At 41.4% G+C, this 16,660-nt stretch overlaps 1 protein-coding gene across 3 annotated transcripts in view; it reads left to right on the top strand.

The window, feature by feature from the left end:
• The window catches only part of LOC124284157 (glutamate receptor ionotropic, NMDA 2B-like), a 103,400-nt gene that overhangs the window by 46,804 nt on the left and 39,936 nt on the right, over positions 1-16,660 (top strand). For all 3 annotated transcript variants that reach the window (XM_046720222.1, XM_046720221.1, XM_046720223.1), the window contains exons 2-3: positions 2,118-2,646; positions 15,996-16,207. In XM_046720222.1, coding sequence (XP_046576178.1) covers positions 2,194-2,646; positions 15,996-16,207 — 665 coding nt within the window. In that variant the 5' untranslated portion in view covers positions 2,118-2,193. The remainder of the gene's footprint in view (positions 1-2,117; positions 2,647-15,995; positions 16,208-16,660) is intronic.

Genomic DNA, 16,660 nt, shown 5'->3' with positions numbered 1-16,660 from the left:
TGTCACATAAATCCACCTACACGCAGTTAATAAATGGAAACGCCTCTGCATTAGATTGCACGTTGGGATGGATCATATTTGCTAGCATATATGCTTTGGCAACAGATGTTACAAAATACCTACATGGTTGAGAATTATTATGATGTGTCGTCGTTTTGGGGGAAAAGAGCTTTCACATGGTATCGAAGTTGGAATGACCTACCTAAATACTTCGAGACATCCGATTTTCGACACAACAGGATGACTTCGAGACAATCATAGTTCGACACATGAAGAACATTTTAATGTGTCACTTTTTCTGTCTTAAGTTCATTTTATTTTTTCTAGGCAGTGTACAGGATCCGCTTCTAGAAACAACAGCTAATTCTTTTTGCACTGCCTGGTGATGTTGTTTGTCGTTTTCTAGTCATGTTTGTAACATGATGAATTGTGGTAAAATGGGATTTTGGTTGCGTTTAACTGCGTTTACAGAGAGACGTGGGTGGATTGTATATCAGTGTGCGGCTGTATGCATTTTTACATAATTAATGGCGGTGCTATAGTTCTATCCCATTGGTTGAGTGAGTATGGTTTTCCACTGATTTCAGCAATATTCCAGCAATATCTGGGACACCAGAAATTGGCTCAACACATTGTACCCATGTGGGGAGTCGAAAAAAGACCGCAGACCACTCCAGCCCACCATGCCGGATGTTGACACATATACCCAGACAAGCATATTAAACTGACTGTGAGCCGACAGGTCCTCGTTTTAACGCGACCAGAGCCTGCACCATGAAACATTCGCTCCGGGCAGACACTGTGTCCAGTGGACCAAAGTCGGTTTGACATGGTGATACTTCGCAGAGTCGATGCCTCTTCTCACCTCATTGGCGCTCTAAGATCGTTCTTGTAACACAAAACAAAGTTGTCGGCCAATCTTTCTTTTTATCACATATCATACTAGCATAAAAGATGGGGCTCTGCACAGACAACAACGTGAGGTTTGGTTTTTAGAAAAAAATGTTTGATGTAACCAAGCAACAGTTGAACACAGTGTTTCTTGAGGCTTGTAAAAAACATGCCTTTGGTCATTCTGATAGTGTGTATCTGTTAAAAGCCTCTGTAAATGTTAAAGGGAACACGAGTCAATAAATAGTCTAAAAACAAACTCCGAACGCCGTAAACTACAGTACCTCAAGAAGCAATTAGTGTATAATAAGCTTATTCTGATCGATTCACACGTGTACACAGAACGACTGCATCGCAATGAACACAGTCACAGACTTACATGTGTGTAACTTTTGAATAACTAACAGGGTGTGGGAGTTGTAGACAGACGTATGGAGACACAGGTGCATTGATTTCTAAATGGTAAGGGATTTTAAAAGTCAATTAATGTAAGCGGTTTCAAGACCATGTTCTTGTCCATTACCTATTACTCTGTCCACAGACTTACTTTCAAAGAATAAGAAACATTGTTGAGAAAAACGCTCCCTGAATCGAGATCAGGTCGCGACGTTTCACACCACAATGGCTCTTGTTACAAAGGTTGGAATTATTGGGACGTTTAGACATGTCTACTGTTGTGTTTTAGCCTCGACGCTTGAAGATCGAACCAAACTAAAACAAAGGAAACTAGGCCCAGTCAGGGATTCATAGTTTGGTAAAATGATGACTTGTTTGGAACAGTACTGGGACCCGTTTACAAAGTCAGCCGTAGCGTTAGAATTGTCAAACGTTAACGTTTAAGGGTAGTGAAGGACATGATTGTTCTGTGAAACGGGTCCCTGTGTCTCTTGGTATTTTCATTAATGATATGTTTTAGCTTCCATCTTGAAAAAAAATCGTGTAGGTCCGGGTTAGAATGAACCTTCAGTAACCCATGCTTGTCATAAGAGACGACGAATGGGATCGGGTGGTCAGGCTCGCTGACTTGCTTAACACATGTCATCGGTTCCAATTGCGCAGATCGATGCTCATGCTGTTGATCACGAGATTGTCTGGTCCAGACTCCATTATTCACAGACCGCCGCCATATAGCTGGAATATTGCTGAGTGCGGCGTAAAACTAAACTCACTCACCTGGTGCTTGTGACGTCATTTTCATTCATTAAAAGGCTGTTTTTCTGTTTCAGGATGGTATGGGAAATGAACACAAGTGGCCGCATCTGAGTGAAGGATCAATCGCCTGTGTGGTCAGCTAGGCTCGGGATGAGGATGTGGTGGCCGTGGCAGGAGGTGGTTGTGCTCCTCCTGACCATCGTCCTGTGCCAAAGGGGGGATGGTCAGTTGTCCAGACCTTCAAAAAGAAAGGTTGCGATTCATGCGCTTCTTCAAGAAGGAGGCTTCTTCAAGACACTTAACAGGACGTTATTTGCCGACTTCGCCCCTCGTGCAAGGAGGAAGCTATTGAAATATCGTAACCTTAGATACTTCGACTTTAGTGCTCGCAGTACCATTCTGCGTGACGATACTCCCAACGAAATTCTTCAAGCGTTTTGTGATACCTCATTCTCGTCCAACGCTGTTGTACTGTTCCATATAAACAACCCATTGTCTATGAAGAAGGAAAGACTTGGTGCCCATAAATACATAAGTCAGCTAGCCGATTACTATGGATTACCGTTGATATCCTGGGATTCGGAGTTTTCTCCATCGGCAAGGGTAAGTTTTTATATATACTCATGGAAATAAATAAGGAAGCATTGTTCAGTATGCTATTTCGCTATGTGTTTTCCTCGAGGGAATCAAGTAAGGTATACTATATAATGTGGTGAATATATATATACTTTATACGAGGGCGAAGATGTCACGGTAGTCTCAGTTTGGCGAAATTTGGAGTGAACTTGTATGTCTTTGTTTGTCGCCACCATACCCTTTCTTGTGGTGTCTTCAAAGTGGTGAAAGCCTGATACCTGCATGATGTCCAGAGCTCCAGATAAGATTTAGCTCATGTGGGTACTGTACCCACTGTATTTTTTTGGAGTGGGTATTATGAATGTTGAGTGGGTATTTCATTTTCCGTTACCCACTGCTTTCAAATATGTGCGTATTTCAGTCATTTTACTCACTTAAGTATTATGTCATTGAGTAAGTTTACTAAGCAGGTATGTTCTGCCTCATGTCATACCTAATCAAAACCAACTTAAATATAATGGAAATGATTTCATAAAAAATCACTCATCCTATACTGACAGTACAACACTTGTCCTATACTAACAGTACAACTTGATAGCAATCGATGTCTTTTTCATTACGCAAGCTATTTTTATAAATATATTCCGTACGCATTTGTTTTAAACTTTTTGCGTATCTAACATTTTAAATGCGTAATTGGTACGCAACAATTATTTTTCAATGCGTAATTGGAAATTTTCTATGCGTATTTTACCTGGATACGCAGCTTTTCTGGGCCTGCCGGTCAGTGTCATGCTCTTACTCGCGCATTAAGATGGACACGCCGTGATATAATTCGAATGTACTTCAAAGCGACGTTAAGCCACTCACTATGTTTTGGTTGTGGATTCATTTTTTCTTTATTTTGAGAATACCGTACATGCGTCATTTGTTTAAAAATATTTAAAATATAAATGACCCGTGAAGGTCCGGGTTAGAATGAACCTTCAGTAACCCATGCTTGTCGTAAGAGGTGACTAACGGAATCGGGTGGTCAGGGTCGCTGACTTGTTTGACACATGTCATCGGTTCCCAATTGCGCAGATCGATGCTCATGCTGTTGATCACTGGATTGTCTGGTCCAGACTCGATTATTTACAGACCGCCGCCATATAGCTGGAATATTTCTGAGTGCGGCGTAAAACTAAACTGACTCACTCACTCACTCATTGATAAAATGGTTCAATTGAGGATTTTTTCACCGGTAAACATGAACCTTAAACCAGCTGAAATGCTGTTGAAAGCGTTATAACCTCACTCACTGACTCACTGACTCACTCAAGGTTCTGAAGGCTAGGTTTTTGCACAGAAGTGTGAGAATTACGACTGAAATGATAACTTGATACGTCAGTCGTACCTCTACAATCACTCCATGAAACAAATTCAAACTAGTTCCCGTTTCACAAGAAGAGAAGAAGGAATAGGGTAGCCTAGTGGTTAAAGCGTCCGCTCGTCACGCCGAAGGCCCGGGTTCGATTACCCACATGGGTACAATGTGTGAAGCCCATCTGTGGTGTCCCCCGCCGTGATTTGCTGGAATGTTGCTAAAATCGACGTAAACTAACTCACTCACTCACTCAGTCAGTCAATCAATCACTCACAAGATAAAAAGGCATATTAATATAACGATATATTAGAATCCGGGTCTTAAGCAACCCATGCTTGTCATCAGAGGCGACTAACGGAATTGGGTGGTCAGGGTCGCTGACTTGATTGACACATGTCATCGTATTCCAATTGCGTAGATCGATGCTCATGTTGTTGATCACTGGATTGTCTAGTCCAGCGTCGATTATTTACAGACCGCCACTATAAAGCTGGAATATTGCTCAGAGCGGAGATAAACAACAAATAGTCAGAATAAAATAAACTGATGCACCCTCCATGGTCATAGGGGGCGGTGGGGTAGCCTAGTGGTTAAAGCGTTGGCTCGTCACGCCGAAGACCCGGGTTCGAATCCCCACATGGGTACAATGTGTGAAGCCCATTTCTGGTGTTCCCCTGCCGTGATGTAGCTGGAATATTGCTAAAAGCGGCGTAAAACCAAACTCAGTCAGTCAGTCAGTCCCTGGTCATAGACTGTAAATCCAACTGAGTTCCTGTGCAATGATCTGCAGAAACATCCACGTCAACATCAACTAGGGTCACACAACCTGCAGCAATGGCGCCAAGCTCCTCATTCCATGAGGGATCATTCGCAGGCATCTATGCCCATGAATAAGAGGTGCTGTGCAGTCATTCACGGCTATGGTGAATGTAACGCGCCAAGTCAGAAAACAATCAGTGTCCATCATCTACCTAAACAAATAACGATGAGTGTACAAGGCAAACAGTAGTGAGTGTGAGTGAGTTTAGTTTTACGCCGCACTGAGCAATATCCCAGCTATATGGCGGCAGTCTGTAAATAATCGAGTCCCGGACCAGACAATCCAGTCATCAACAGCATGAGCATCGATCTGCGCAATTGGGAACCGATGACATGTGTCAACCAAGTCAGTGAAATTGACCACCCGATCCCGTTAGTCGCCTCTTACGACAAGCATAGTCGCCTTTTATGGCAAGCACATGGGTTGCTGAAGACCTATTCTACCCCGGATCTTCACGGGTCGGCAAACAGTAATGATAGTTATACGGATAGATCACTAAACCTCCGAGATGACACATGGAGCTGGCTAAAAGGGTCAGCGTGTTCCTAACGGTAGCACCTGCGATCCTTTCGCATTCAAAAAATATATAAAGACCTTTGCTCTAAGCATTAGCACTGACATATGACAGTGGGGTGTAAAATAATCAATCCCGTTTGAGTCTTGACTGAATGAGGTAGGTTTTACGCAGCTTTAAGTTATATTCTAGCAATGTCATTGTAGAGGACATCAGAAATTTGCTTCATACATTGTACCCATGTTGAGAATCGAACCCTGGTCGTCGGTGTGACGAACGAACGCTTAGCCCATCACCCTCAGAGAGTCTCGGGGGCAGACAACACATTGACACAGATTTTGTTCCACTTGTTGCAAACCTTCATCTCAATTTTGAAATATTTCTCTGCGTACATGTGCACAGATTCTGTTGTTTACGAATAAAGGGAAAACACTTAAGAAATATGTTCGTTTCGCAACACAGTGATCATCAAGGACAGTCTTAATGTCGTTGTTGATTCAGCATAAATGTTACAGTTATGACTAGAAAACAAGACTTCAGCCCATCTGCAGAAACGTTAACTCAGTTCAAGTTAATGAGAAACGTCAACACTAGTGAATCATCATTGTAGATTATCTGCCGAAACAGATTGCTTTGGGCGTAAAATAAAAACAGTGATGAATGAACCGCCGCAAATTAAAACCAAAAAAGCAACATTAAAAAAACCAAAGAAGCATCTACACGTCCCTCGCCTTCACGAGTGCAGTGCCAGGGATTGTAACGTACGTATCCCGTGCACAGAATAATCTGTTAACGAGTGATGTTCTGCTACACTTTGTAATCTTCCAAATTCACACATGTCCCACGTCTTGTACTCAAGTTTTTAAGGCGCTGATGGAATCTCATTAAGTAAAACCAGAATATTGCTGACTGTAGTTCAAGAACGTTCTCCAACCCATTGCATTACACATTTACCATATATGTTTTGACGTGCCCCTTGCTTTTTAAATGAGGTTTTACATAGCATTCTTATGATATATTCATTTTCATTTTTAATCATTATCTGGTCCGTGAGTTTTGTTTAATTCCGCTTTGAACAGAATTGAAGGTATATCACGTTACTTCGATGCGTTAGAGACCCGTGAAGATCAGGGTTGAAATTGATCTTCAGTAACCGAGGCGACCAACGGGATCGGGTGGTCAGGCTTGCTGACTTGGTTGACACATGTCATTGTATCCCTAATGCGTAGAACGATGTTCATGCTGTTAAACACTGGATTGTCTGGTCCAGACACAGTTATTGACAGACAGCCGTCATTTAGCTGGAATATTGCTGGGTGCGGCGTAAAACTAAACTCACTTACTCGATGCGTCAGTAAAAGTATAATATGTATTCTTTATGGGTTAAACAGCAAAAACTTGTTTTGGTGCCGACAAACCGAGAAGGATATCAAAGCCAACCGGGACGACACTATAATAACGTACATATCTAGCAGACCCGTGAAGATTCGGGATAGAATAGGTCTTCAGCAACCCATGTGCTTGCCATAAAGGGCGACTATGCTTGTCGTAAGAGGCGACTAACGGGATCAGGTGGTCAGTTTCGCTGACTTGGTTGACACATGTCATCGGTTACCAATTGCGCAGATCGATGCTCATGCTGTTGATCACTGGACTGTCTGGTCCAGACTCGATTATTTACAGACCGCCGCCATATAGCTGGGATATTTCTGAATGCGGCGTAAAACTAAACTCACTCACTCACTCACATATCTAGCACAAAGGGACACAACTCTAAACATAAATTGCAAAGCCCAAGATAACCATGTCTCTGATCTGATCACTGCAATATTAATACACGTTGATCATACCATGAGTGTCACCTGGCGTTTAGTCTCTTCACGCACTATATCAGTTAGAAATATCAATACACATACAGAACATCAAAACATCTGCCACACGTAATAACGGTATGTCCGATGGACGGTATAGAACGCCATTTAATTTAATAATATTACGAATGCAAAATATTCCACAAACAAACTACAAAGAATGAGCGTAATGTTGAAACATTAATCACGAATACAGTTCGCTCTACCCCAATGCATAATGTAATATAGAACAGACTGGGGACGCTTGCGTCTATACACGAGGTAGGTATTATGTTATTAGATATTATAGCTAAAATACATGGAATTATCGTGAAACGGCCCTCCCATTATCAGAAATTTGCGGACCGCTGCAAATGATAATGCCCTCAAAAATAGCATTACCCTTATACTATATTTCTTTTCTAAGATGCCCGATTTATTTTTTACCCACGATTCAGAAAGCAAACAGAAAGACATGTCGGTGACCTAAATAAACAGTCCTCGTTCAGGGCTAACTGACGTGCTGTTCTGTTGACGTGTCTCCCCCCTGCGTTAAGACGCATGTTACCAAGAAAGCAAATGATAAACAGTTCGAAGACGGTTTGAGTTCGGGTTAAATATCTTCTCTTTATTGTTTTCATTAAATGTGAGATTATCGTATGTCATATGGGGCGATATGAACGTCGCATTGCTATTTCCAATATTAGTTTTAATTAGATCAGTACATCCAGATGAAGCTGAGTAGTCATGCAACATTCCCCTGATGCATTGTGGACAGGAACTCAGTTAGTGAACGTTGCCGTTTCGTTGTTTAATTGTGAGTCGAGCTGAGACAATTTTCGTTCGAACACGTTGAACGTAATGTTTCCACCAGTGATGACAGCCGACAAAAGCAACTGGAAACCAGGGAACGGTTCTACGTAGTTAGTTGCAGTGTAGGAGACTGTACTTGGCACTGACAACTGTCATGCATCGTGAGGTCTGTTGCCAAGGAAACGTATAACTAAGAGGGAGCAGACAAGAATGGCAGGAGTGATGTCAATACAGTGTGACGTAATGCAAAATCATATTAGAATGTTCTTTTGCGAATGGCCAAATAATCTGAACCGCTGCAAAGTGTCTGACACAATTTCGCCCCGGGTTCGAATCCTCGTTGATTATTAGTACGCCAGGTTGTCACTACAGGTTGTCATTCCTGCTTTATCAACTTGACGTGCCTTTACTGAACAGTACAGAGCAGCGTTGACGGCGCGAACATGGCTAAGGAAGTTGCTGTGTAGAGTTGCGTCCCTTAACAGGATCGCCTGATCGTTGCATCGTATGTAACATGGACTTATGCTGTGATCCTTGGTCTTAGAATTCGCTTTACAGAATTACAGAAGTATGAATGACATATTTGTTGGACCCGAGTTTGAAACTTCAGTGAGTGATTGAATGAGTTTAGTTTTACGCCGCACTCAGCAATATTCCAGCTATATGGCGGCAGTCTGTAAATAATCGAGTCTGGACCAGACAATCCAGTGATCAACAGTATAAGCATCGATTTGCGCAATTGGGAACCGATGACATGTGTCAACCAAGCCAGCGCGCCTGACCACCCGATCCCGTTAGTCGCCTCTTACGACAAGCATGGGTTACCCGGACCTTCACGGGTACCGAAACTTCAGTCCACATCGATGAAAGTCTTAAGACTGTCAGAACATTAACCATTGCCATGAGCTTAACAAACATAGCATACATCTTAGATGTACTTCGCTTTGGATTGTCCTTGCTTTTCCCAAGTGCTTTGAGATAACTGAATTATTGGTGCGTAACATTTTGTGTACTCCGAGGTAACTAAAATTAACCAAACTGTAGGTATGTTTGTTCGTTGTTTAACGTCGCACTCAGCAATATTCCAGCGTTATAGTTTCCGAACTGTAGTTGGTTCTCCGCGTATCCTAGGAACGCAGTGCCTAAGTGTATGGATGATGTAATGTTCGTTGCCAAGCTACTCTTAAAAGAGATCATTCCAAACCTAACAGGGGCTCATTATTTTCTTGGTGATGTGTCTCACCGCCCTAACTGGCAATGTCTTTTACCATCGACCCAAAAATACAAAATATTTCCATCCCCCAAACGACCTGACATCGGGGAAGCATGTATAAAAGAAACCTAATCAACATTCTTAAGCACATCGTACATTCCCTGAACCGTCCTACACACCTACACAAATGTATAAAGACTGCAACAGAGGCTGTCAAATTGATTATAATAGCTGAATCACCCGCTTGTTTGCTAACAGTGTTATAAATATATAACACCGACGCTAGAGCATAATCAGGCTCAATTATCTTACGGAACTGTTTCCACTAGGCGTAGAAGGAAATACAACGGTAAAAAAATGTGAATGGAAAATCTGAAATTCATGATGACGCCAGGTGGTCGCTAAAAGGATAATCTGGATCACCTCCACCTGTGGCACCGAAACGCCACCACCCACCCCCACCCCCACACACATACACTTACACTCTCACGCATGCACTTAGCATTGGGCATTGCCATTAGACAACATGAAACGTGAATGTTGCCATTTTGCCCTGGTCTGAATCGTAGTGCATTTGTCGTGTAAGAATTGTGAGTTATAATAACTGAGTAGAATTGCACAAGTCGCTGAGGTAAGAATTAATAGCTTACATGATAATTTCTAAAAATTATAAATAACAGAATAACTTATTTAGACTTTCCTCTTTAAAGGATAGAATTACTACACATTTATGGGCTTAGCATTCAGTACATCCTTGGAGCAAGGTATTGCGGAGTGCTGCGTAAAACTAAACTCACTCACTCATTGGAGCAAGGCTTGAAACTGAGCAACATCCCCGGTTTAGGAATAATAGTAGTGGACATTCCTAAAGAGCCTGTATCCGCGCACTAGTGCATGCTCAAAGCTCTAAGACATTATTACAGATTAACCCAGACTGTCTTTATAGGGCTAGAAAGTAAACAGTCAAGTCACCTATCCCACAGGGTACCCATTCACTGCTGAGTGAACAGGGGAATTTTGAACTTATGGTGAAAGATCACATTTGTCACGTGTGCTTCGGGTTGGGCAGGACTGATTTGTGACTAGGGTGTCGTTGTACAAATCGATCTTAGCGCTAAGGTGATCGTAGCTCCGGTACCATAACATGGACTTACGACTGTCTTAGCGCTATGGTTGCTTTGTACAGCGGCACCCTGGGCTCTGTGTACAAGACCATACACCACACCAGTGGGGTAAGATCGCAGACTTTGTGTGCTGGCGATTAGGTGCCTGAGTGTGGGCTCGAATCCCGGATGGGACTCAACCCCAAACGGTACTAGAAAAGAAAAAAGACTGGGATTATCGGACCGGATTGCCAGGTTGTCTGGGGTGGTGGGGTAGCGTAGTGGTTAAGGGGTTAGCTTGTCACGCAGAAGCCCGAGTTCGATTCCCCACATGAGCACAATGTTTAAAGCCCATTTCTGGTGTTCCCCGTCGTGATATTGCTGGAATATTGCTGAAAGCGGCGTAAAACTAAAAACTCACTCACTCACTTTTGCCATTTGTCTGCCAAAGTACCATCGGCATGGATCACTGTTCATAATATTAATCACCTGATTGTCCGGCTCAGATTCGATTAATCTTAGGTCGCCGTCATTGAGCTTCTTACAACCCTAAACAACAAACAGACAATGGTATCTGCTTCAGAGAAGGAAAAACACCGTTTACCTCAACACTACGTCCGTTCTGCTGGTGACGCATCCCAAATCTCATATCCAAAACACATTCCGGGCGTCACCTGCAGTGTTGACCCGTGACCTTGACATTCAAATTCCATCAATACTCTACAACAAAAGATTTTATTATCTCGCAAATCACGACCGCCCATCCGCTTGCCTTGAATATATGTTCGCTCCCTGCAGATATTTCAGCCGAAGTGTCGATGATGACCACGTTTTCGTCACCGCCGCTGGCTGAGGTGTTGACGTGCAAGGGATACCAGCGTTTATTGCCGGATTTTTTTCTATCACAATTCCATTTCCAGTTTTTATTGTTAGATTAACTTGACTATGGCACACGTTCGAGACATCGGATTGGAGATGAATGGGCCGATAATGCCCAAGTCTGATTGTAATGTGACTTATAGACGCTGCGACATGCCCCTGAACTACCTCAATTCCTGGCGTTTACACCGTAATATGCCTTAAAGCACATCCAGCACGAGAGAAACTGCAATATCAGCTTGATTAACTAACATCACTACAGCTTCTTCATTAGTAAAGCAATTCAGCATCACTGTAAACTATCCGAATAAATGCACCCACATTACTAGAATGTGTCGGAGTAATTGTAGAATGCATTATTAAAGTAATTCGATTACTTTGCAAAACGCATCCGGGTTAGATACGATTCGTTTCATGTCCAACACTCGGAATCAGTGTCTGGACACATCTAAACGCCATGTCGACTTCTTTTGTTCAACTTATTCAAACATTTTCCCCCATTTAATCAAATTTAAACATAGAAATACAAGCCCATTCTCATAAAAAATGTAGGAAAATGGAATCCTGCTGCCATACATCAGACTGATGTTTTTTATTGAAAATGTTCTGCTTGATGTACGTTACAATTTCAGTGCCAGTGGTACATTGATGTGTTTTTGTACAGAAATGAACGAATATTGATGCCAGAGGCATTCAAATATATTTTGTACCTAGTCACAATAAGGACATATGCCAGTTATATGTTTTTATATCGAGGTCAATGTGCAGGTAGATTTTATGAAATCGTATATTTTACTTACGTATTTGTTTGCCTATTGAAACGATGCAAGTTCGTAAAAAGAACATGTAGATGTATAATTTTAGAATTGTGTTTAATTTTACATCTGTACATGTGTCAGCTGGCCTGCTTTGTGTGAAATTGTATGTTAATTTTGGTTTACATTACTGCGTAGTTTACTTGCATTTACACTTTGATCTCCTTATTGGTAAGTTATAAATATTCATTTTTGTCTATATTTTATATATTTTATGTTTGTAATACGTCAAAATAGGGCCATCATTCAAATAAAATTTATTTGAATTATAATTGTTTCGGTTCCCATTGTCGGTTTGGTAGGACGCCATGACTGATGGTTGAAAACGGGCATGGTGATTCACTTGCTTCAATGTTCATGATTTGTGTTTTACGTACAATGTGAATTTCTATGTTTAATTTAAGTATATTTCAATGCATTTAATCAATTTCATTAATCAACGTTATATTTGCTTATTAAGGTTCTATCTTCTCACTATAGTGTCTGATTTTAGCAATGGCATACACAGAATTTACGGTTAATGGTGTAACATGTGTACATGTGATTGACGTCAGCTGATTAATTTATGTTTTATGACCCACATGTTGATTGCATGTGGCACAGTAAGCCTGCAATACGTGCGTTTCATAATTCAGCAGCTGAAATTGACACGGTGATCTGTATCATGTTCTCCGTTATTCGGTTTGTATAATACTGTTTCAATGCTGCTCTAGCTACACAGGGGCGTTGGGGTGGCCTAGTGGTTAACACGTTCGCTCGTCACGCCGAAGACCTGGGTTCGATTCATCACATGAGTACAATGTGTGAAGCCCATTTGTGGTGTCCCCCGCCGTGATATTGTTGGAATATTGCTAAAAGCGGCGTAAAACCATATTCACTCAGTCTAGCTGCACATCGGTCATTGAGGTCATGGGTGTCTAAGGCGCGGCAATTCGCTGTGAAGAGTTGCGTCCCTTTAGACATGACAGGAACGTGTTCTTTTGGGTTCAAATACCAGTTTTCCCTATAACATGTCTAGGTTTTAGTACACAAACCGTCCCAAAATGAGACCTGAATCGCCCAAACCTTTCTCCTCACGATGCTGACACACTCAAATATACCTTACATATAGTGTTAGAGCGTATCATAACTCACTCACTCACACACTCATCTGGCGATAGCAGCATGAAAAAGACATTCTCCAAGTCCTCTTTACACAGAGGAAAATTGCATGTTTCGATAAAGTGGCTGAGAGAATTATCATGTCTCTGAATACTAATATCAGACGCACCATCATTATTTACAAAGTTACAAGAGTTCACAAAAACAGAAACCACTGATGGACATATGATATCTCATTATTTTTTGTCTATATGAACAACGTTTAAATAATATTCCGTCTAAATGCACATGCATTTACATAAATACATGTCTGTATTTAAAAACGTGTCAAAGTTGTAAAGATGTAGTTGTTTTTCTGGTAATATATGCGCCATGTGTAATTGGCCGTCAGTGTCGGTGCCAATAAAAACAAGATTAAAACTGTCCACCTAAATATGTTTTTAGGTTGGGGCTGACGTCCTCAACGATCAAGTATACAATATTTTCAGTAATCCACTCCTTCAAACTATTCTATCCGTTTTGTTGAACTGACTGGAACAGATTCGTTCATGGCAGATAACAAATGCATATATTGCAATTAAGAAAGCATGGGATGAATAAATAAGAGCTTGTCTTTATAGCATACAGCCTACTCGACTGTGCAAATCTCGAAGGACTGCCTATGTAAACCACTGACGCCAATTTCTGCAATAGCATTACAGTATATGGTTTCCAATAACTGCATAAAGAATAGAACCGATGGTTATGAATCAGTCATGACATTTGTGTGCAGCTACCTGGCGCTTTGTCGCTGTGTATGATCAACATGCCTCTCATATAAGGTCATATGATTCAATTTGCTTCTGTATATATCAGTTTTTAAATGTAAATTATATATGAATTGAGAGTAACATCGTCACGATGAAGCCGTGAATTTGCTGCTGAGCATTTGTGCAGTGTTAAAGCCCTATTTGTATCATGTCCATAGTGTTATAATCTGTTTACGATATGTTTAAACTGTGGGCCTTTATTTCTTGAGTTATTGGTGGTGTGTTAGAAGGTTGTAAACGTCTCAGACGAAACAATATAATACAATATTAATGATCATAGTAGTAGTGGGGAGACTATAGTCCGTTTGGCTCAAAAGCGGACCGATGAATTGCAATCTAACTCGAAAACTAATAAACATAAAATACTCAATGAAACGCTGATCATAATCGAAACATCATACCAACTCTGTGATTTATTTGCAGAATTTTTGTCCCAAAAATATAAAAGTTGTTAAACAACCTATCATTAAAATATTGACACAGTTCACTGTTTGTTACGAGGGAGGAGTGCAGAGAAAGGGACAGCCAGGTGTTCGCGAAGCACGTTCACAGACAAAGTTATTTATTCATTAACCTTTGCTGTGCCGTCTCCATCCGTTCTCGAACACCTGGCTGTCCCTTTCTCTGCACTCCTCCCTCGTAACAAATAGTGAACTGTGTCAATATTTTAATGATAGATTGTTAAACAACTTTTTTATTTTTAAGGGCAAAAATTCTGCAAACAACCTCACAGAGTTGGTATGATGTTTTGATTATGATCAGCGTTCATTGAGTATTTTATGTTTATTAGTTTTCGAGATAGATTGCAATTCATCGGTCCGATTTTGAGCCAAACGGACTATAGGGTTTGGCGCCTCCTGATCAAGATCTCTTGACGCAGAACTGTTTCCTAGTGGAATACTGCATTTCTCAGAATCTGAACAAAGTAGGAAGTGGTTCTGTAAGAGAGTCTTCATATCTTGAGGAAAGTGCTTGAATGGACACCACAAGAGATGGGGAAATCGTTTAGATTCAGTAGGGGGAACTGACAGTCACATCAATGTTATAATACCCGAAACATCATCATTGTAGCCTCTTCCGTTTCATAGCAGCCGTTTGAAACTCACAAGGTGTATCATTTGATCCTTTGGTCATTTTACACCTTATTAAAGGATCAAAGATGTTGTGTTTTGTCTCGTTTGGGGTTTTAGAGAAACGACACATTCTTTTTCTTCTGCATCACAGAGTCCTGGAAGGTTACAAAGAGTCGATTCTCGAAATGAAGAAGAACCTTACCATGACACGTTCCTCAGTTATTTGCATGTAGTGTTCATTTATAGTGCCAGAACAGACATGGGCGTATATCTAATCTTTTCAAAGTTACGTTACTCTCAATTCTTCACGACTTTCTTAATCTCTCCAACTGGCATTTTTACGAGATCGGACTGGTTCGAGTACAGCGTCGGAAAGAAGTGGATCCTTTATCTGTGTGTAAGGTGGAATAAATACGTAGGTTTGGCGACGAGAAACACGACACAACAATAAAAAACGATAAAGTATTCAAAATATATTCAATGCTTGCTACAGGAACAAACCAACATGTCTGGCTACAATTATTATATGCAACCGTATCCCGTGGGTCTTGTTTGTTGCTCGGACATTCAGCTGCAGCCATTACTGAGTTTGTGTGCTGGCGATTAGGTGCCTGACTCTGAAGGTATGGGTTCGAATCCCGGATGGGACTTAACCCAACAAAAGTACAATAATCTGTACTTTACTAAGGACGTGTAATCCCAAATATACGATATATGTTACATTGCATTGACCACTTTCAGCCATTGTTTTCCTTGCTGGGATCAGCCATTGTTGTTTCCTTGCTGGGATAAAACGTAAAACTACATTCACTCGTGCATGCCTGTCTTTATTCCATGTTAGTAAGTTATCGCTCTTGTATTTACGATGTCCCGGTAGGCAGGTGGCTGAGAGTCGCACAGAAGGCCCTAATTCGACTCCCCACACGGGTACAATTCATGAAATGCAGTCTGTCCAGATTTAATTATTTCTGAAACAATACGCGTGTAAAACCCTACTCATTTGTGTTATTTTCCTTCCAGCCGGTTGACTCTCGTCGACTACAGCTAGCACCGACGCTCCATCACCAGGCGTCGGCCATGTTGGACATGCTCAGAAAATACAACTGGTCCGACTTCACAGTGGTGACCACGCAGACGTTCGGACACTACGACTTCCTGTCCAGCCTGCGCGCGCTCACACGAGAGAGTCAAGAGCAGACGAGGTACACTTCGACGGGGACAAAAACCTTCAAGTAAGTTCTTCTCAACATTCGTAAGGATTTACTGCTAGTTGGACAACAAAACCAATGAGACCCATTTAGAATCGGTTTTCCTGTCCCAGCAGACAAACCATTGAAAGAAACATCAAGGAAAACCCACAGCCTTATTGAATTTTAATCAATCCCGTGGCATCGTGGGGTTTCATGTCGCATTATTGAGTTGTTACGGTTGCAAATGACGGAATGAATGGACGTAACAACACTATTTCGGCTTCGCTGAATAATGATCGCACCACAGGGAAGTTTGATCTAACACGTAGGAGAGGCCCGTTCACCGTACATCGCGTTTTCAGCGGTTTACTTTTTGCTGTGAGGCATTCGAGAAGTGCAATTTGGACTTTAGACTTATTTCTTTTATTCCCAAGACTCGACAAGTTTACAGTATTTTAGACATGTTATACATTTTGATTGTGACATTTCTATTAG

Source organism: Haliotis rubra, unplaced genomic scaffold (genome assembly GCF_003918875.1).
Source record: "Haliotis rubra isolate DU_JTF1 unplaced genomic scaffold, ASM391887v1 Scf33, whole genome shotgun sequence".
NCBI classification, from domain to species: Eukaryota; Metazoa; Mollusca; class Gastropoda; order Lepetellida; family Haliotidae; genus Haliotis; species Haliotis rubra.
Note: the sequence above shows the minus strand (reverse complement) of the source record. Positions and strands in the feature narration are given on the sequence as shown.